Source organism: Mustela erminea, chromosome 6, assembly GCF_009829155.1.
Source record: "Mustela erminea isolate mMusErm1 chromosome 6, mMusErm1.Pri, whole genome shotgun sequence".
Lineage (NCBI taxonomy): Eukaryota > Metazoa > Chordata > Mammalia > Carnivora > Mustelidae > Mustela > Mustela erminea.
The window spans coordinates 58,244,839-58,266,432 of NC_045619.1; the positions used below are offsets into that span (position 1 = coordinate 58,244,839).

General features: G+C 38.5%; 1 protein-coding gene across 3 annotated transcripts in view; it reads left to right on the top strand.

Moving 5' to 3' along the window:
• PTPRO (protein tyrosine phosphatase receptor type O) overlaps positions 1–21,594 on the top strand; it is a 243,609-nt gene that overhangs the window by 105,233 nt on the left and 116,782 nt on the right. For 2 of the 3 annotated variants that reach the window (XM_032347425.1, XM_032347426.1), the window contains exon 2: positions 20,006–20,279. The exons of the other annotated variant lie outside the window; for it this stretch is intronic. In XM_032347425.1, the coding sequence (XP_032203316.1) occupies positions 20,006–20,279 (274 nt within the window). The remainder of the gene's footprint in view (positions 1–20,005; positions 20,280–21,594) is intronic. 3 annotated transcript variants of the gene reach the window in all.

Consider the following 21,594-nt stretch of genomic DNA (forward strand, 5'->3'; position numbering starts at 1 on the left):
TCAAGAAATTGTGCATGTGAAGAGTCTTCCTCTGGCCATAGCAACATTTTTCTGGACAAGTCTCCTTGTCCAGAAGACAAGGGGTAAGAGAAACAGAAAGAAAATAAACTATTGGCACTACCTCAAAATAAAATAAAAAGCTTCTGCATAGCAAAAGAAACTATCAACGAAACTGAAAGACAAGCTCCTGAATGGGAGAAGATACTTGCTAATGATATATCCAATAAGGGGTTAATACCCAAAATATATAAAGAACTTACACAGCTCAACACTGAATAAAAACTAACAACCTGATTAAAAAATGGGCAGAGGACCTGAGTAGACATTTTTTCAAAGAAGACATGTAGATAGCCAATGGACACATGAAAAGATGCTAACATCACTGATCATCAGGGAAATGCAATTCAAAACCATAATGAGATATCACCTCATACCTGTAAGGATGGCTAAAATTAAAATGACAGGAAATAACAAGTGTTGGCAAGGATGTAGAGAAAAGGGAACCTTCTGTTTACTGTTGGTGGAAATGTCAATTGGTGCAGCCATTGAGGAAAACAGGAGGGAGGATCCTCAAAAAAATTAAAAACAAATACCATATGATCCAATAGTTCCACTATTGTGTCTTTATCTAAGGAAAGTGAAAACACTGATTCAAAAGGCTATCTGCATCCCTATGTTTACTGCAGCATTATTGACAACAGCCAAGATATGGAACCAGTCTACACATCCATCAGCAGACAAGTAAATAAGGAAAATATGGTGTGTACAAATGCATATGTGCACACACATACACGCAGTGGATTATTATACAGCCATAAAAAAGGATGTGATCATGCCATTTGAGATGACATCAATGGACCTAGAAGACATTACTTTAAGTGAAATAAGTCAGCCTGCAAAAGATACATACCATATGATTCCACTTGCAAGTGGAATCTTTTTTAAAAAATGGCTAAATGAACAAAAAACAGAGTCAGATCAATAGATACAGAGATCTGTTTGTTGCCAGATGGGAAGAGAGAGAAGAGTTGGGCAAAATGGGTGAGGGGAATTGGGAGATACAGGCTCCTGCTAGTTATGGACTGAAAAAGTTACAGGAATAAAAGGCCCAGCATGAAGAAATACAGTCACTGATGTCATAATAGGTGGGGATGTGCTGGGGACAGGTGGTAAGTACACTTGTGAACTTAGCATCATGTATAAACTTGTCAAAGCACTAAGTTGTACACCTGAAATGAACGAGCATTGTGTTTCAACTATACCGCAGAAGAAATTGTCTTCCTCTAAACAGCCAGATAGCATTGGTAGGCCCCTTCCCACCTCTGGGCCTTGGGTTTCCTCATTTTTATTAATTTTGAATCACAATATAGCCTAAGGTTCCTTCCCATTCTAAACACTCGTAGGCACTCTACCACTACTTCCTTACTACATCTCTCCTTGTCCCCCTCATCTGCTTCACCACTGAGAAGCCCAGGTCAGTTTTGCTTCAGTTATTACTAGGACTTCTGATAGATCTCCTGCTTCATGCTGCCCTCTCCCAGTCCAGGTCCACACCACCACTAGCTCTGTTCTCAAAGGAAAATCTACTCATGGCCATCTCATGCTTACCTGATCTCAGTGGTCCCAAGGTAGTGTCCAAACACCGGACGTGGCCTTCAAGACCCTTCCTGTTCCTTGAAGATGCTGCGCTGTCCTCTACCCTGGTTTCCAGTCCCTCTTGCCTGAAATATCCCCTGCCCTCCAGCCTCATTACCAGCCAAGTCCTGTTTATTGCCCAAGCATCTACGTCACCATCACTGGGTAAGGTATCCTTGTTACTGGAGTACTTTGTCATATTATTTGATGCTTCTTATTGTTACTGCTCATTAGAATGAATCCTCCTGAAGTCTGAAACCATTCTTCCCTGCTCACAATCATGATCTTGTAGCTAACACCAAGCAAGCACTGTGAATTATTGTTTGAATTATTCCTATTTGAATTCCTACTCTTATACTTCTTAGTTATTGATCAAATAATAATAATAATAATGAATTCTAAATGTTGTTTTAAGGATGAGGCATAATTAATCTAAAGCACCTCAAATAAACCGTGGCATATATTAGGCACTTAAGATACACTATTACTATTGTTATTCTTTTCTTTCTTTAATTATAGCACTTAGTATGGGCTTAATTATAATTACCTGATAACTAAAAATCTCTTTCTTACTTTGAATGCTAAAGGGAATAGACAAAGAAGTAGACATATTAATCAACTACACAAATGGATCAAATTAATGGTATTTCTTTATCCCAATGAAATAGAGAATCATATTGTTATGTACTAAGTATATATAATTAATCAAATGTATTATAAATTATGCAGCAATATATTTAGAAAATATTGTATTGAATTATCATAAAGTATGATTAAATTCTTCCAGTAAGTGTTGTATGATTTGTTTCCTTGAAGCTTAAGCTAATGGAAAAGGCCTGGGAGAAATTGCCATTTTGAAGAAAACAGATCCTGGATACTTACAACCTAAAAGGAAATCTGGCATGTGTCTCTTAATATTCTTAGAAATTACTCATTGGTTCAGCCTTTATTAATTTATAACTCTTCAAAGTTATGAATTGAAAGGGGTCCTAAAGTCCAATCTACCATCCCATATTTGAATCTCTATGGCACCGTCCTTGCCAAGTGGATGGACGGCCTCTGCTTGAGCAATTAGACCATTAAATCTCTATTAGTTCCCATAGCAACATAGCATTTATTAATGGTTTATCTATGAGTATATAGAATATATTCTCTGCAAATCAGAAACAGATTATAGTGTAGTCATAGGAGGGAACAGGAAGGTGAACAATGGATAAGGAAACAATAGAGTTATTAATAGAAATTTAGCTTAGCTTTCTCTGCCAAGCTTTAAATAACGACAGAGGTAGAAGTCACGACTAGCAAAAATCCAAATATGAGTGTTATTATGTGACTGGCTTATCGTTCACTCTTATACTCTTTCCCAATTTACAAATACTTTTCACTGTCTCCCACCTATTCTTCTCTTCTCTTTCTTTAATTGTTCCTCTTCATCTGATGCCTCCTTTCTTTCCACCTGCCCCCTTGAGTATTTCCCTAATATCTCTCTTGGTTTGGCCAAATATTCTTTTATTTCTGTAATGCAAAGATATAATTTTGGTTTAATAGCCAGAAACTGAACTATCATTAAAAATATTCAGACATATTAAGAATAGGCTGGACAGACATATAAGAATATGTCATCAAAGTCTCCATTAATGTAGATTAGGTAGATGGATGATTTAGGTTTACAAATATCTGTTAAGTTCCAAATAGTAACACACTGCGACAAATAACAAGTGAAATCTGAATCTGAATGCCTGTCTTTTTTTTTTTTTAAAGATTTTATTTATTTATTTGACAGAGAGACATAGCAAGAGAGGGAACACAAGCAGGGGTAGAGGCAGAGGGAGAAGCAAGCACCCTGCTGAGCAGGGAGCCCGATGCAGGGCTTGATCCCAGCACCCTGAGATCATGACCTGAACCAAAGGCAGGCACTGAGCCACCCAGGTGCCCCTGAATGCCTGTCTTTAGAAAATTAAAATCTGGTGGAAATTTATAGACAGAAGTAACTGAACACAGCACAAAACAGACCATAAGAAGCCATCCAAAGAGATGAAAATAAGGAATTAAAATCAAAGTGATACAAAACAAGAGAGAAGGCAAATATTATTCAGGGAGGAGGAAATAGAAATAGAGTAATTGGTAAATGGAAAATTAATGTTGACCATAAGTATTATATTTCAAGGTATTTAAGATAAGAAAGGCATGTTTCAGAACTTAAAATACATTAATATTAATTTTAAAACTCAGGGGCACCTGTGTGGTTCAGTCAGTTGAATATCTGATTCTTGATTTCAGCTCAGATCATGATCTCCAGGTCATGAGAACAAGCCCCACATTGGGCTCCTCACTGGGCAGGGAGCTAGCTTAAAATTTTCTCTCTTCCTCTCCCTCCACCCCTCCCCACTTGTGTGCTCTGTAAAACATTTAGTTAATTAATTAATAAAATTAATAAAAATCATATAAACCCCACACTCAGCCATTTATAAATAAAATATATTCATCAATAAAAGCACTGCATGCTATGACTTTACTAAATCTTTATTACGAATTAAATAAACACTTTGCAAATAAAGATATTTTATTAAGGCAATAATGAAGATTATTATAAATTGACCTAAGGTACATGTGTCAGGCGACAATGAACAGCTTCTGCCTTTAAGAGGAGAAACCTTAAAATAATAGGTAAAGGGGCGCCTGGGTGTTTCAGTGGGTTAAAGCCTCTGCCTTCGGCTCCGGTCGTGATCCCAGGGTCCTGGGATGGAGCCCCGCATCGGGCTCTCTGCTCAGCGGGGAGCCTGCTTCCTCCTCTCTCTCTCTCTGCCTGCCTCTCTGCCTACTTGTGATCTCTACCTGTCGAATAAATAAATAAAATCTTTAAAAATAATAATAATAATAATAGGTAAAGATGTGGAAAGAAGTTTAAACATTTCTGTAAAGAATCTTATTAAAAATTTTCACCATTGCCATTAGATTCTCTACCATTGAAGTTTTCTAATGGTAAAAACCACTTTTCAAGATTATCTCAATGATGCAAGTATTTCTATTTTTCATCTTTTAAGATAAATATTATAGACAGTAATAAGAAAATATTTAATGATGAAAAACCAATTAGCAACAAGTGCAGTATGTCAAGTAAAAGCAATGCTATTTTCTTACCAAATAGCACAGCATCATTTATATAAATGCCATCCTTTCCCAAAGAATAGAATCCTTTCACTTGATGCAGTAAATTGCATACTGTCTTTTTACAGCTGTTCTGAAAGACATAGATATTTTTGAGCTTCATTTATAAAACATAAATATCAGACTGTTGTTATAGCCTTCTTGTAATTCAAATTAGCTTTAGTGCCGGCTGAACATATCACTCACACCGTGGAAAGTAAGAAATGGTGACAATTTAAAGCTAACATCATGAAATGAAGATGAATATATGAAATGTTACTTCAAATGGCTTAAGTAGAAGCTATTAATACTTAACATGAGGATAGCAGGATCTTGGTAAAAGAAGAGCCATTTGAAATTATTTCTACTTCTTGTAGGAATGATCCACCTGCTACTAGGTGTGTCTGATCCTATGTACAAAGTGATGTGTCCTGGGAGAGATGTAGATATTGGGCTGTGAGGTGACGGGAAGAGAGAGACCATTTTTCAGGGATGGTTATAAAGGTTTCTCAAAGAAGGTGGCATTTGGCCAACAAACGCATCAAAAAAAAAAGCTCCACATCAATCATCATCTGGGAAATACAAATAAAAACCACAATGAGATACCATGTCACACCGGTCAGAATGGCTAAAATTAACAACTCAGGAAACAATAGATGTTGGCGAGGATGCGGAGAAAGAGGAACCCTCCTACACGTTGGTGGGAATGCAAGCTGGTGCAGCCACTCTGAAAAACAGCATGGAGGTTCCTCAAAAAGTTAAAAGTAGAGCTTCTGTAAGACCCAGCAATTGCACTACTGGGTATTTATCCAAAGAATACAAACACAGTCATCTGAAGGGGCACCTACATCCAATGTTTATAGCAGCAATGTCCACAATACTCAAAATATCCAGAGCCCAGATGTCCATCAACAGATGAATGGATAAAGAAGATGTATATATAAATATGTGTATATAACATATGATAAATATATAGGACTATTACTCTGCCATCAAAAAGAATGAAATTTCGCCATTTGCAATGATGTGGATGGAACCAGAGGGTATTATGCTTAGTGAAATAAGTCAGTCAGAGAAAGACTAATATCATATGATTTCACACATAGTTGGAATTTAAGAAACAAACAGAGGAGCATAGAGGAAGGGAGGGAAAAATAAAATAAGACAAAATCAGAGAGGGAGACAAAGAGATTCTTTTTATTTTTTTTAATTTCTTATCAGTGTACCAGAATTCGTTGCTTATGTACCACACCTAGTGCTCCATGCAATATGTGCCCTTCATAATACCCACCACCAGGCTCACCCAATTCCCACCCCCTGCCCCTTCAAAACCCTCAGATTGTTTTTCAGAGTCCATAGTCTCTCATGGTTCATCTCCCCCTCCAATTTCCCTCAACTCCCTTCTCCTCTCCATCTCCCCATGTCCTCCGTGTTATTTCTTATGCTCCACAAATAAGTGAAACCATATGATAATTGACTCTCTCTGCTTGAATTATTTCACTCAGCATAATCTCTTCCAGTCACGTCCATGTTGATACAAAAATTGAGTATTCATCCTTTCTGAGGAAAGCATAATACTCCATAGTGTATATGGACCACATCTTCCTTATCTGTTCATGTGTTGAAGGACATCTTGGTTCTTTCCACAGTTTGGCAACTGTGGCCATTGCTATGAATATTGGGGTACAGATGGCCCTTCTTTTCACTACATCTGTATCTTTGGGGTAAATACCCAGTAGTGCAACTGCAGGGTCATAGGGAAGCTCTATTTTTAATTTCTTAAAGAATCTCCAGTGTTTTCCAAAGTGGCTGCACCAAATTGCATTCCCACCAACAGTGTAAGAGGGTTCCCCTTTCTCCACATCCTCTCCAACACAGCTTACTGTCTTCTTAATTTTGTCCATTCTAACTGGTGTAGGGTGGTATCTCAGTGTGGTTTTGATTTGAATCTCCCTGATGGCTAGTGATGATGAACATTTTTTCATGTGTCTGATAGCCATTTGTATGTCTTCATTGGAGAAGTGTCTGTTCATGTCTTCTGCCCATTTTTTGACATGATTATCTGTTTTGTGTGTGTTGAGTTTGAGGAGTTCTTTATAGATCCTGGATATCAGCCTTTTGTCTGTACTGTCATTTGCAAATATCTTCTCCCATTCTGTTGGTTGCCTCTTTGTTTTGTTGACTGTTTCCTTTGCTGTGCCATAGAGATTCTTAACTATAGGAAACAAACTGAAGGTTGCTGGAGGGGCTGTGGGTGAGAGGATGGGGCAACAGGATGGCGGGCATTAAGGAGGGCACTTGAGGTAATGAGCACTGGGTGGTGTATACAACTGGTGAATCACTAAACTCTACTCCTGAAACTATAAATAAATACATACATAAATAAACAAACAAACAAATAAAAGGTGACATTTTATAGAGATGTCGGTGTCAAATGGAACTGGATATTGAAGTAAGAGAAAGGATATTTCAGTCAGAAGGAATACAAAAATAAAACCACAGAGGCAAGAAAGTGCCTGGGGCATATGGAGCAGGGAGTTTGACAAATGTGTGGGGCTCACGGAATTCCTGACAGGAAAGTGGTGGCAGGTAAGATGGGATAGTACATTTGGAGACAGACTGTGGAGTGTGGTGAGTGTCATGCAAAGGAATCTGGTCCTAATTTGGTAGCGAATATTAAGCCCAGGGATTCTTCCCCGAAGTTTTTAACCCAGAACATTCACACGATCTGAACCCTGCTCTCGTGGGGGTGCTCAGAAAGCACCCAGTTCCACTAGGTACTTTACACACATTATCCAATACAGTCACCACAAAAGGATAGTTGCAAGAAGATGAGTGAGCCCATTTTACAGAGGAGAAGCTGTGTCAGAGAAGCTGCATAACTTGTCCATGCTCAACAGTCTGATAAGCAAAACATTTTTATGCTGAATTTTATGTCCCTTACTCCTCATAATCCTATTTTCATGATTTTATTGTTTAACCAAGATCTTGTGACTTCACAATTCTGTTACTATTCATAATTTGGTATTTTGTTTTTAAATATTTTTATTTGACAGAGAGACACACAGCGAGAGAGAGAACACAAGCAGGAGGAGTGGGAGAGGAGGAACCAGGCTTTCCACCGAGCAGGGAGCCCGATGCAGGGCTTGACCCCAGGACCCTGGGGTCATGATCTGAACCAAAGGCAGACTCTTAACAACGGAGCCACCCAAGAGCCTCATAATTTGGTATTTTGGAGAAGAGAGAAAATGGGAGAAAGTTAGATGAGTGTAGAAGTCATTTTAATAAAACAATAAGAAATAATATTTCTAATTGAAATCATTCAATTGATTCAATGAATGATTCAATTGAATCATTCAATTCTGTCCATGTATCAAGTAAAATCAAATCTGAGCTACCATTGTTCCTGAAAAATACATGCTGAGAAACTGCATGATTATTAATTTAGGATTTTATTATGATGTTGAGGGCTCTAACACAAGTGCAAAATTAAATCCCTTTCGTGGTCTGTTAGGCTTCCTGTGATAATCAGAAACCTTTGCAATGTAGCTAGTAAGAGCTTCCTTAGCCAGATTCATTATTTGTAATTTCCACTTCTTTTAAACCGCCAAAATAAAGCACTTAGTATGTGTAAGGCATAAAATATGCAAGTATCTTAACTACATTTTTCTCACTGTATTCTCATAACAACCTGTAAGGTGAGCACCCTTTTCCCATTTTATAGAAAAAGAAACTAAGGCTCAGAGAGCTCTGTGTGTGATGGCACTGAATTCAATGTTCAACTTTATTTGCCATTAAGTCATTACTCTTCCTATTACTTAAAGTGACATTCATGATTCTTGGTTGCAAAGAAATTAAGTAAAAGAAAGTCTGAAATGCAGCTCATGGCAGTAACACAGACTTTGGAATCAAAGGAATGTGGATCGAATTCTCTTGTCTACCATTTAAAAGCTATGTGATCTTAGATGTGCTATTTAATCTTTCTGAGGCTCAATTACCAATCTGAAAAATGCCAATAATAATATCTATTTCAGAGGGTAACTAAGAAGATTAAGCAAAGTAATGCCTAAAAAGTTCTTAGCACAAAGTACATTTTTAAATAAAAGTAAGCTCTAGTAATAGTAGCAGTTGTAGTGTGGTATTTCCTTGATTTCCAGGTCCCAGGTGCCATCTGCAATATAATCTGTTCCAAGTATTTGGTGCAGACCTCTCTTCTGAATTCTGGATCCGTGTATCTTACCACCTACTTGATGTTTGCACTTGGGTGTCCCACAGGCACCTCGTACTCATTAGGTATCAAAATGAACTAAATGAATGGTACACATCAGTCTTCTCCTGAACTTGGTAATTCCTGTTGTCTTTCCTGGAGATGATGATGATGATGGTGATGATGATGGAGAGGATGATGATGATTTCATGGACACATGAATGAAATCATGGACCACATGAAATCAGTACCACAACCAGCTCACAGTGAATTCAAATCTCAGGTCGCTGAGTTCTGGGGAACTTACCCTCTGAATTGCTGCTGACATCACCATGGTCTTAACTACCTTCATTTCTTCCCTATTCTAGTTCAATTACACCTGCTTCCACCTATCCTCACCAAGGAGCTCTCAGCACTATATCCAGAAGGAGCTTCCTGCACCCTTGAGACCTAAATAAAATTGGCCTTAAATCCCTTACCATCTCTGATGGAAGTCCACATTACTTTGGGATTTTTGCCAATTTGGAGGACGTTTGCCTTCTCACTTCCTCTTCCCCAGATGCCAAGATCCGCAAATAGCGCTTCCATGCCCCAACACTTGGACGTGAAACGCAGCCTGTTTAGCAAGTTTCATAAACGACCCACTCACACAAAGCATTTGTGAGTCTAACAAATATTATCAAAGGTTGGCATTTGGGAAGATGGATAAGTGTTTACTATTCAAAATGCTAACTTCAAATGGAAAATTAGGCATTTCCAGTTTTAAAATGCTCTTCGACCTCCTCCATCTGGGTATTTCCACTGGCTGATTGCCCTTCTCTCTCCCAGCATCACTCCATCTTGCTGGCTCTTCTCTGTGTGTTTTTTTTTTTTTTTTTTTCCTAGTCCCTTCCCTCTTATCTCTCCCTCTTCCTTTCTGGAATAAAGCCATTCTTTTCTTTGTAACTCAAATATTAGTTTGACTGATTTTTTGTTCTTGTTTTTGTGTGTTTCCCTAGATTCTTCTTCTCACACCAGTTAGAGGATTCCCTTCTATCCCAAGAAGCTCATTATCAAGCACTTTTAGATTAAAAGTTCCCCCAATAAGAACTCAAGAGCCAGCAGTTAACATAATATCTTACTTCTATTACAGATGCAAATCTGATTATTTCATGCCCCTAATAACCTATAAGTGGCTTCCCATTGCCTTGAGCATAAAGTTCAACTTTTTTTACAAGAACCTGCAAACTATCCCATGATCCAGTCTCTAGTATTGGCCATTCTGATATTGTTCTGGTTTCTCAAATACACTGTGCTTTCTCTAGTCGCCAGGTCTTCAAATACATTGTTCTTCAGAGATCTGATTCTTTCTTCAGCTCCTCAACAGGCTAACTCTTACTGATGCCTATCCTTACATGTTTAGACTCTTACTTCCACCAGGTTAGATCCTCTTGCTGAGGTCTTCTCAACAATGCCTTTTCCACTTGTAATTATTTAATTATCTAAAATGGTATATTTCCTCTCTTTTGCTGTAGACCCAAAGTCCATTGGGACAGCAACCAAATTTCTTTTCTCAACCATTATATCCTTAGCACCAAGCATACAGTAAGCACTCAGTTTTTAAAAACTACATGAAGGCAAGCATTGAGCAAAGTCTGTATGTAAAGTATTGCACTTCATCTCCTTAAACTTCTGGGCTTATCTTTATCTGGCATGGTCTTCTAGGAAAACCATAAAGTCTCAGTGATGGCGGAGGGCATAAGAAACTATACGCATTGAAGATCTGTTGGTTTTGTTGCTGAGGATGTTAACAACTCAGGGGAGTTAAAGGTCAGCGCACACAGAAGGTCACGAGGTTCTCACCTAAATATGCTGTGAACTACATGTTTGGTAACTTGACTGCCCTCTTTGTTAGCAATCATCAGGATTTAATTAACTGGTGTCACAGTTGGAGAGACACTTGATGCCTGTGGGGAAATTTGACTGAACTCATCCATTCTAAAATAAATGATTAGCACCATCATCATTAGCTTTCAAGAAGTGGGACAGCTGCATTTTCCTAAGCATGTTTCTGAGGTAAAACTGTTTTAAAACTGGAAATACTGGAAAGGATAGAGAAAAGTTTTGGGGGATACAACATTCAGGCAAAATTCTACTTGTGAGGGCCTCATTTTATGAAAATAACACTTACTTCACAGACAGAATTCACCTGCCAGGAACCCCTATTTTTCATAACACATTAAGCCAGAAGAATGCTGTGTATTTTTAGAAGTGGCCTGATCATTGAACTGTTGAGAACAAATGCATTTTGTGGCTTCCTGGACTGTGACCCCACCTCCCCCCGAGTTAGTCATCATCCAGGCACAGCTTCCCAGGTCTTGGAGCTACTCAGCACAGTAGGTCCTGGAAACTGTTCCCATGGTAACCTTCAGTCAAATAGGACAGCTCAGGCTGTCATACACAGGCATAATAGAACAAGAAATACTGGATGCTCTTATTCATGATGCCACAAAAACGGATGATACTGATTACTGGATAAACAGACTGAAAGACAGAGTAGCTATTGAACCATATATGGATCACAGTGTTAGTGTCCTAAAAAGATATGACTTCTACAACCTACATGTCCTAAAGAAAATTAATGTGAAAACAATGTGAAAATCATAAATTTTGCAGTAACAATCATGTATTGCATTCAGAGAATCTACTAAATATTTGGTAGTGTGTTAAGTAATGCACACATAGAATCTCATTTGTTTCCCCTCAAAAATCTAGTTATTTTAGTGTTTCCATGATTTACCTGGAGCAACTGAGGCTCTCAGAATCAAAATGAGAGAGTATCACTTAAGTGGGACTTGCACCAAGGTGTGCCTGTCTCCAGAATTAATTAGGTAATTAATTAATCAAGATTTATTTACTTATTTGAGAGAAAGATAAAGTGTGAGCAGGAAGCAGAGCAGAGGGAGAGAGAGAGAATCATGAGCAGATACCCTGCTGAAAGTGGAGTCCACCGAGGGCTCCTTTGATCCCAGGACGCTGAGATCCTGACCTGAACTAAAACCAAGAGTTGGATACTCAACCAACTGAGCCACCCAGCTGCCCCAGAATTTCTTTTTATCTCTCAAAATTGTCTTTTTTTGGGGGGGGATACCACCCTTTTGGAGCATCTATCAATCATAACCTAGAGGAATAAATCATGGTTTGTGCTGAGGGAGTTCACCACGAATTAAATACAGATATGAAAAGTAGCATTTGGGAAATCATTCTGGCTCCAGGATCTGATCGTCTGGGAAGAGGAGCATAATAGAGTCATAAAATTCGTAGTTAAAGAATTGCCTTCAGTGCTAAGTCCTCCACATCATCGTAAAGTAGCCTTGAGAAACCGTTTAATTTCTTCACACCTCAGTGTTTTCACCCATGAAGTGAGATAATAACTTGATGGGATGTTTTGAGGATCAAATGAGAAAATGGATTCAAAAGTGCTTTAAAAAATATAAAATACTATACATGACTATTATTATATTTCTAAATAACACATTGAATTTTGGCACATCTCTCCAGCAGAGCATTTCTCTCATTTAAAAAATGCCAAGTTAAATTCTTTCCTTAAGCATGTTTTGTTTAATCTCCAGAATTAAGAGTTCTATAGAGCTTGTAGTACAAGCCCGTATTAAGAATCAGGAAATAATTACTGCATTAATATATATAATAAAATGCCACTTAACACACACATATATACACACCCAGTAACTGATAAGTAAATGCCATCTGTATTTATTGTAAATGAATGCATGGGGAGTAACAGACTTTAGTTATCATTTCTGCATTCTGGCTGGGCAGAGCAAAGAGTATGGTCAGAAGCTGAAGGTCCAAAGATAAGATGTTTGTTGAAGGAAATGACACTGCAACAAATTCAGTCAGGTGCTGTAATCTGGCAGTCTCTGGACTGAGAGTGGTCTGCAAAGGTGTTTTCTTTGGCCAGCATAGTTTTATTTTGTTATAATTTTGCTTTTTAATGATGCTTTTAGACAATGCATGCACCCTTCCATCAGCTAACTATTTCATCAATCAATCCTGTCACCCTAGATTGCTTCTCTCATTTATATGACCTGCCTGACAGGTGAGTTTGGACTCCTTTATCAAAAAGATGCAAAAAGAGATGAGGACTCTCTATCATGAAGTCATAAAAACAGAAGTGAGTGTATTTAAGCATCTAAAACATGAAAGGTTGACCTGGCGTGGATGTGGACCAAGGCACAGAGAAACCCATAGGTTCTACCTGTAAAGATACATTTAGGACACTTATATTGAAGTCTGGTATTACACAGCCAATTGTAACTATATTCACTCAGTAGGCATCCATCAACAGCTTGCTGAATGAGCTTCAGAGAAGTTTCTGGCAGCGCATTATAAGCTCTGTATAAGTTAGTGTCCTTTACAATGATAGTGTCCTCCTTATCATCATCATCATCATAGTTGCTATTATTGGTTAGACAGGACATTAGAAAGGACAAAGGCACATGATACCGATCTTCCTCTTTAGTCCTAAATAGAGTGAATCCCTAGCCTCTGGCACAATTCCTGATATGCGCTGGCTGCTCAGTATCTGAAGATTGCAGACGTCATGGAAAATGAGGGGGAGGCCACCATCCCTAGCCTTTGAGAGCAACATCCAAATTCTGTCCTGACAATTTCTGAAAGAGAGCTGTGAATCATTCTGAGAAAGTGTCAGGGGGAGCTCTGCCCTGTCAGGACAGCTCTGAGAACTTGATGTTCCTGAAGGAACTGAAAGGAAGGAAGATCTTGCTGGAAAACTTATCCCACAGCTGGACAGGAGGCTAAATGGATGAATTCCACAGCATCTGCAGAGAAGTATAGCCGTAGTGCTATAGAAACACTGGACACCATTGATAGCACTATTGAAAAGAATTGAGCATCCCATTACTTATTACGTGGTAACCTTAGCACAGCAGAATTTTCTAATTGTTCCCTCTAAAATGTCCTCTAATATGTCTAATCATTGATTGGATTGCCAGCTGACGCATTAATAATGTTCTAAGTGCACGTCACACAGGCAGATATGCTTTGACTAGCATTGGCTCAGACTTTCATCAGGTCTTACCTGAAGGGTTGTAACAGCCTCCTTATAGTCTTCTGGCCTTAGGTGGGCCCACTCGGGCAATCCCTATCTATACTGGTCCATGTTCCTAACTGTATTAATCTTTGTAAGCTGTGACCTAATTATGTCACCTTCCTGCATTAAAACAGACCATGATTTCTTTTGGCCTAAAAAACACCTAAATTCACACCTTGGACTCTATCAACCCTCCTCTCTGAAAGTGCTACTATGATCTAACCACCCAGAAGCCTGTGGGGTCTTCTTCCCATTTCTTCAGATGATGCACTGACCTTTGTTCCCCTGGAAAACTCCTGAGAATTTTTAAAGCATCACTTTCAACTTGCAATCTTTCCTCATACCTATTGCAGAAGCAGAATTAATTGTGTTCTTCTCTACATGTCTAGAGCACCGAACAATTCTCTTGTGTTGACTGGGACTTTTGGCTGTCAATTTTGGAAACCGAACTTAACTGACATAAGCCATCAACTGGGATTTATTCAAAAGGAGTAAATCAAACAGAATAGATCATGGAGATGTAACAAGAGACACCTGAATATAAATAGACACGTTGATATCCCACACGTAGAAAAGTCATGCTCTGTAAATACTCCTGTCCACGTATGTCCCTGTGGAGGTCCGAGTTCTGGGATGGAGCTTGGAGGGCTTCCGTGGGTCCCGTTAGCGCCAGATGCTTTCAGAGAGCTTATGTACAAGCGACACGTTACAAATCTTGAAAAGGAAACTAATCACAGAGCAGTTTTTAAAATCTTTAACAGTTGTTTGTTCTACAAAGAAGGAGCATTTCTTCGATATTAGAAATGGTGAAACAAGTACGTTAGCTTATAGGTATGTACAATGTACGGTGTACAGGTCCCCAAACTGCACAGGGGCATAGCCTTAGGATGAATGAACCAGGGCCTTAGACCACATCCAGGATACTCCCTCAAGCAACTGTCTTTGTGGGGCAGAATGATAGATACTGACTTCTCCAGTTTTGCATCCATACGTACTTGGAGCTAGAGGAGAAAAAACTCTTCCCCACTAATTCCAGTTATAAAATTTCAGACAAAGCCTTCTATTGACAAGCTTGGTCCCCAGTAGCACCCCCTGACTCTCTCCATGAAGGGGGAACTGGGCACTATGATTCACCCTGACTGAGTCAAAGTACCTCTTGCTCTCATCTGGGAGTAGTGCACGGCTATTCAGAACCGCCATCAGGATCCCTTCTTGGCTTTACGGTGGGAAAGAAGCAGTGCTCCAAAACAAGAAGATATAATCAAGGGATCCCAGACAGACAGCAAAAACAGGCATCAAATGGTTTTTCCAAGTCTGCAAATAGTAACACTCAACATGCTATTATAATTATGCATTTGGGTGAGTCTCTCTGACTCGAATCTGAGCTCTAGGAGGTCAAGTCCGCCATCTTACTCAAAGCCTGTTGCTAACACCCAGCAAAATACCTGATGCCAAGTTGTCTCTCTGCTAATGTTTATTTTTTGTTGAAATGATAGAATGGATAGCTCTCCAATGTAAATATAACATCAAGTGAATATGATCACAGAATTCCATAGAATTGTGAAGTTAGTTAAATGAATGTTTATAGAACTTCTTTAGTTGAAAGGTCCTTGAGAGATTCACAACTTAACTAAAACACAAGAACCTTTGAGATACAGGTAATATTTATTGGGTTCATCTTATTAGTATTTTTCTAAAAAGCCATTTAATTCTTACCCAAATCCCATGAGTTTGTAGGAAACACCCCTATTTTAGAAATTAAGCAGTTGGGAATGCCTGGGTGGCTCAATCAGTTAAGCCTCTGCCTTTGACTCAGGTCATGATCCCAGGGTCCTGGGATCGATCCCTGCATTAGGCTTCCTGCTTAGCGGGCAGTCTGCTTCCCCCTCTCCCTCTGCTTGCCACTCCCTCTGCTTGTGCTCTCTCCTCTCTCTCTCTGATAAACAAATAAAGAAAATCTTTAAAAAAAAAAAAAAGAAAGAAAGAAAAGAAAAGAAAGAAAGAAATTAAGCAGTTCCTTGCGTTTTTCCATGTTATCAGATAATATGTTGCAGCAAAGGAGTAGAAACTCAGGTCCTCTGATTCCAAGTCTATAGCTGTGTTCTTAAGCAGATTATTTAACCTCTCTGAGTAAAATGGGGAGAAAGACACTTACTTCTAAAGATTGTTATAAGGAAAAAAGGAAAAGTTATAAAATGCCAAGTGCAAAGCATGGTCTAGATTAGGGAATAGATAGCTAACAGTTGCTATGTTTGTCAGAGATGGTGGAAGACTTCCTACGATGTCAGACTGGAGCATGTGAGACCAGTTCTCTTCTTGTCCCACATTCCAGGTACTCATCGGGCATTTTTCTCCTCTTTAATGCTGCCCACTCTCTCTCCAGTAGCTTCTGTCCCATGCGACTGGCCATAGAGCAGGTTACAGGTTCCCCTTCCTTGCTGAAGCCAAGCACCCCGTCTCCCTTTGCTGCCTCAAGCAGCCTACCTCTCCTTCGGGAAAGAGAACTACTGGGAGACATAAGGATGCTTGGATCCTAGTCCTTGTTCCGACATCAATTAGCTGCGTGACATTTTGCACCGTTGTTCTTTCAAGTGTGAAATGAGAGTGTTGGAGCAGAGAAATTTCTATATTAAATTGTATTATGCTGAGGAAATCTCAGTAAAAATATTTTCATTGCAGAGTCAAGCAAGACTATTACCCGGTTTCAAAAAAAAAAAAAAAATTTTTTTTTTTTTAAATACTTCTCTATCCACCAAATAAATCCATGCTGGCCTTGCCTAAGTTGAAATCCATTTCTGTAACTTTTAACTCTTTCTTCTTGCTTTACATCTCGGCAGGGGTTCTGTGCCTGCAGCAAGCATCTGGAATCTTCTCCCGAATATAGATTCCAGGAAAAGCTGAAGCACAGAGGACAGAGAAGAAATGGTATAATGACATTTCTTTAGGCTCACTGCCTAGACTCACTTGGCCTGCTGCCTTCTTCTCATTAGTCCCACCGACTGAATCTGATTAGCCTGCCCTGATTTATTTTGGGCAACCTGGGAGCACATGGGCCAATGCTTATATTCATGGCTGATACGATCATCCCCAAAGCTGTCGTTAGATTTTGGAAGATTAGTCCCTTTCCCTGGAAGATTGCTGTGTCTATGAAGCATCATGACCCATTAGATACGTATCTCTTAAACACTTTGCAAAATGGAGATTATGTATCCCTCTTTTCATTATCACAAAATTTTTTGTTATTGGCCATTAAAACAGAGCAAAAAATTCTTAATAATTCTGAACCTGATATTTGTACAGTTACTGTTCTCTGAATTAGCGAATCCGTTTCCATAACCAATAATGAATAAAAGCCAGAGTTCAGTGTTATTAGATATTGGATGCTTGATTTAGCTTCGCAGTCCCGCCTGGATCACACCTGACAATAACAGTGGATCACATTTTCTGTATGTTTGTTATGTTTTTCAAAAGTACACAGTTTTAGAGACCTACCCATGTGTGTGATGATCAGAGACAATGAGGAGAAAATGACTTTTTTAAAAAAAGATTTTGTTTATTTATTTGACAGAGATCACAAGTAGGCAGAGAGGCAGGCAGAGAGAGAGAGAGGGAAGTAGGCTCCCTGCTGAGCAGAGAGCCCCATATGGGGCTTGATCCCAGGACCCTGGAATCATGACCTGAGCTGAAGGCAGAGACTTCAACCCACTGAGCCACCCGGGTGCCCCAGAAAAGGACATTTTAAAAGTCAATTCAGGGGCATCTGGGTGGTTCGGTTCTTAAGAGTCTACCTTCGGCTCAGATCATGATCCCAGGGCCCTTGAGATGGAGCCCCATATCAGGCTCCCTGCTCAGCAGGAAGCCTGCTTCTCCCTCTCCCACTCCCCCTGCTTATATTCCCTTTTATTTTTTACCATGTCTCTATCAAATAAATAAATGAAATCTTTAATATGTTTAATATATATATTTATATACATTTAATATTATATATATATATATTTTATATATATATATATATTTTATATATATATATAAAAGTCAATCCATACTGACTGATCCGTATTATAGAGTTCTGACTAGGACCATCCAGGCCACAAAGTACCTGACATATGTCAGACAGTGGTCCTGGAGCTAGAGGTGCAGCCAGAAATAAGATATAGCCCCTGCCCCTAAAGAACCTAAGGTCTCGTATGGTTAGAATGTCATGAACATAATTAAGTCTATTAAATGTTAACATGAAAATAAATTTCTGTTAATGGTCGGTATTCTTTACAAATACTAGGACCTATAAGAATTAGTTTTCTAAAACAAGTAAATAATAGGAAAAAAAATCAGTACTTTTTTTTAGGTACACTTAGAGCCTCCTTTCTGATACTGATATGTACTGTAGGCTTGATTTGGCTACTGACTATATGGGCGGTACCATTAGGTTAATTCTAAGAGGCAAATGTCCACATATAATTTTAATGCAATCAGCAATTCTTTCATTCATTTAACAGAGACTTTCCAGACTGAGTGTTAGGAGAACAAGTCAAGAGGGGAAGAGAAACAGACATGTGGACATAATGAAGCTCAGTTTCGGTACTGGTGTAGTTCAGTGGTTAAGAGTCCAGACTAGAGGGCACCTGGGTGGCTCAGTGGGTTGAGTCGCTGCCTTCAGCTCAGGTCATGATCTCAGGGTCCTGGGATTGAGTCCCACATCGGGCTCTCTGCTCAGAGGGGAGCCTGCTTCCCTTCCTCTCTCTCTGCCTGCCTCTCTGCCTACTTGTGATCTCTCTCTGTCAAATAAATAAATAAAATCTTTAAAAAAAAAAAAAAAAAAGAGTCCAGACTAGATGTGTGACCTTGAGCAGGCGACTCAATCCTTCTGGTCAGAAGAGAGATCACAGAAGAGAGATCTGAGGCTCAAAGCAGGGAAACAACTTCCCAGACACCATATACCCCGAAGATGAATTAAAAGCAAAGCAGCAATGATACAAAGTGTGTGAGTCTTGTGGGAGACCAGAGAGCAGAAGGACTATTCAGCTGTACAGTACAGGAAAGAATCAGGAAGGAATATTTAAACCGACCACACCATGGCTTTTCAAATACTGTCCATAAACATTGATCTAGAACCCTTAGAGCGGTTTTCATTCCCCTGACCACTGCCTTTTCCAGTTACCCTCAGACTGGTTCCTTCTTCAAAGAGTCTGTTAGCTTCTCTGACTAAAGACTGGGTAACATCTAGTGAGGAGGATTATCACAGGATTCTCAGTCCTGACTTTTTTTTTTTTTACAAGAAATAAGCCTATTATACATATATTTTAATTGGAAAATGCTGATTGGATATATGACAATATTATCCCCCAACCCTGGATTAGAATTTTATTAATGCTATTGGAATTTGGAAGTACAGGCATACTTCATTTTATTGTGCTTTCCTTGATTGTGCTTTGAAGATATTATTATTTTCAGAACTGACAGGTGAAAAGTGAGAGAAGAAATAACTGTTTTGCAACATTCTTCTAGAATTTTCCTAGGATACCACAGCATTACTCCTTCCAGAGTGCTCCAACCGTATAGTTTCTCCAGCAGAGCTGAAACCAAGAATTCCTCTGGAAGTCAAGTGCCAAGATGATTTTCATTCATTTCATTCTTTACTCATTTCCACAGTTTTTATTTTGTGTTTATTACATGACACAATCCAGGAACTGGGAGCAGCCTTTCAATGGAGAAGAATCAAAAATAAAATCCTGAGTAGATCCATAGTCATAAGAGGGTTAAGCTCTCTTTTCTTTGAACACTAAAATACCTGGGTGATGCTTATCACAAACATTAGTTTTGGAAAAACAAGCTCAGCATAATTTTATTGCTAACAATCTCAATTTGACCTTCATTTCCTTTTGTTTTTCTCTTTTCTTAAACAGAATGCCACAACATTCCATGTAACTGTTCAAGATGATAATAGCATCGTTGTGTCTTTAGAAGCCTCAGATGTCATGAGCCCATCATCTGTGTATGTTGTGAAGATAACTGGGGAATCAAAAAATTACTTCTTCGAATTTGAGGACTTCAACAGCACTTTGCCTCCTCCTGTTACCTTTAAGGCTAATTACCATGGTCTTTATTATATAATCACTCTGGTAGTGGTAAATGGAAATGTGGTTACCAAGCCATCCAGATCAATCACTGTGTTAACAAGTAAGCATCATTTGTAGTATTGTCCTCTGTGTTTCTTCTTTGGGCATATTCTCATGGGGCTCTCACTGAAAGAACATCAGCCCGGGATGGCAAGTCCAATCACCTTTAAGTCGAGCGGCATAAATTCAAAGTTCTGCTTTTTGTTGAAAATACGGTTTTGTGCCAGCATTTGATGTTTAACTGTTACCTTCTGTTAAAGAAAAATCTGTTTCAAACCCAAAAAAGTAAACCTCAATGAGACAATATATTTTCAGGTTGAATAATAATTTTAGATTCATGATTGGACCATGTAATTTTTTGATATATAACTGAATAGTATGATTATAACTAAGCTATATTTTTCCAGAACACATACTCTTATATTAAGTCATTTGGGTTTTGAGACAAGGAATTTATACTCATATTTAGCCTTCTCAAAATTAATTATACATTTTTAGCTGAGAGAGAGAAAAAGATATTATTTATCGGTTTCTATTCTTGACCTCACCCTCCAAAAAGCCTTGGCTTCCACTGCCCAAGAAAAATACCCAAAAACCCCTCAAATCATTGGCATTTTAACCTTCAGTAGTTCATATCTTAAACCATTAATGCTTACATTAAGAATTTTTAGGAGTAATTTTAACTATATGTGATTTTTACTTTTCTCTCTGGAACTTTAATACCTAATCTCAAATTGAGATATGACTTTATCATATCTGTTGATGAATATGTTAGAAGAAGAAATGTTATCTATAAGATGGCAGAGTTTACCACTAGAGCAATTTAATGGCTCAGTAAAGTTCTTTTTGCTTATTATCCTTCAGTGCTAATTTTCCAGTGGCTGTGATTTTCTTAAATGCCAGCTACTTGAAGACATTTTCGCCACAAACAAGGAAAAGGACATAGTGATTTTTTTTCTCTTGGGATAAAAGGAAAGAGAAACATCAGGAAGCAAGAACTCAGAATCAAGCTAGAAGACATATTTTTAATATGTCTGTCAAAAATTAATTAATGTTTCCCTTCTCAGAGTCCTAGAATCAGTATTGAATCCTAAAAAATTAGGAGTGGAATGACATAAACCCAAGACCTTCAAGGTTTATAAATATAATGAGCAAATTCAAGACCTAGTAGAATTAAGGGAAGAATCTGCCTTTTCTAAAATACCGTTTTAAACAAGTTGCAGAGAGAGGCGAACTGGGTATTAATAGGTCCAGGTAGCAGATCTAGGTAAACAATGGCGATAATACAATTCCTTGAAATCCAAAACTGTGTCTTACTATCTTCACAATCTCATAGACACCTAGCATTAACTTTACACTTAATAAGTGTTCAATAA